The 1,193-nt window shown below is 46.8% G+C and overlaps 1 gene segment (V, D, J or C); it reads left to right on the top strand.

Moving 5' to 3' along the window:
* The first annotated feature begins 629 nt into the window (after positions 1–629).
* The window catches only part of LOC113838709, a 4,371-nt gene continuing 3,807 nt past the window's right edge, over positions 630–1,193 (top strand). The window contains 2 exon segments of the V gene segment in view: positions 630–675; positions 758–1,079. Coding sequence covers positions 630–675; positions 758–1,079 — 368 coding nt within the window.

The raw sequence follows: 1,193 nt of genomic DNA, 5'->3' as shown, positions 1-1,193 counted from the left end.
GGTGTGGTGTCCCCGAATTGGCAGTTGAATACACTGAGACCACTGACATGACAGGAAAATCAGTGTCTTGGGTCTCCTCTCAGATAAAGATTTAACTGACATGTCCTAAATGTTTGTGAGTTCCTTCCTCACAAGATGGATTTTCTAGGTGAGTCACAGCAATAACATTAACTTAAATGGCCAAGAGAAGAATTTAATTACATCCCTGATCCTTATTTCAAAACAATAAGAAGCTGAAGAGCATCATGTGACTAAATCAGATCCAAACACTGTGCTGGAATTTACAGAGATATTCACTAATGATGTGGTGCCCTCTTCTCTCTGCAGAGCTGAGTGTGGATATCTGATTGAACCCAAGGCCTACACAGTGTAAGTCTTACAAATTCCTGTTTATATGCAGTGGGAACCCAGAAAGGAGCAGGCAAATATCCCTGATTATTTTGTCACCATTTCCTCTGAGAAGCACGAGGCAAATCACAGTCACGTGAGGGAAGAATGGAAACCTTGCCCTGTGCCTCCTTTATCCACTCAGTATCCTCCCCCAATGCAAAGCAGCCTCAGGCTCAGGCTGAAAGCCCAGGCCTAGTTGAGCAGCCCCATCTCCTTCTCACTGGAGCCTCCAGCAGAGCATGGCTGTCCTGGTGCTGCTCATCTGCCTGTTGACATTTCCAAGATGTAAGTGTTCAGGGTTTCAGGGGAGGGACCATGGCATGTCATTATCGGTTGTATGACTGATGGCGATTTTGATTGTCCCCAGGTGTCCTGTCTCTGGTGCAGCTGAAGGAGAAAGGACCTGGCCTGGTGGAGCCCTCTGAGACCCTGTCTCTCACCTGCACTGTCTCTGGGTTCTCATTAACCAGCTATAATGTAGACTGTGTTTGCCAGCCTCCAGGAAAGGATCTGGACTGGATGGGAGGAATAGGTTATGATGGAAGCCTAGCATATAATTCAGCTCTGCAATCCAGAATCAGCATCAGCAGGGACACCTCCAAGAGTCAACTTTTCTTAAAAGTGAACAATCTGAAATCTGAGGACACAGCCATGTATTTTTGTGCCAGAAACACAGTGAAGAAACTCCTGTGGGAGCCTGCACAAAAACTCCCGACAGAGACACTCCAGAGCAGCAGGGGTCAATGAGATCCTACAGAGGCTCCCATAATCAGTATGGGGTTTCTTGGGAACGACAAATTCAA

The sequence above is a fragment of the Cricetulus griseus genome, chromosome 5 (assembly GCF_003668045.3).
Source record: "Cricetulus griseus strain 17A/GY chromosome 5, alternate assembly CriGri-PICRH-1.0, whole genome shotgun sequence".
NCBI lineage: Eukaryota > Metazoa > Chordata > Mammalia > Rodentia > Cricetidae > Cricetulus > Cricetulus griseus.
This window is presented reverse-complemented; position numbering and strand designations above follow the sequence as displayed.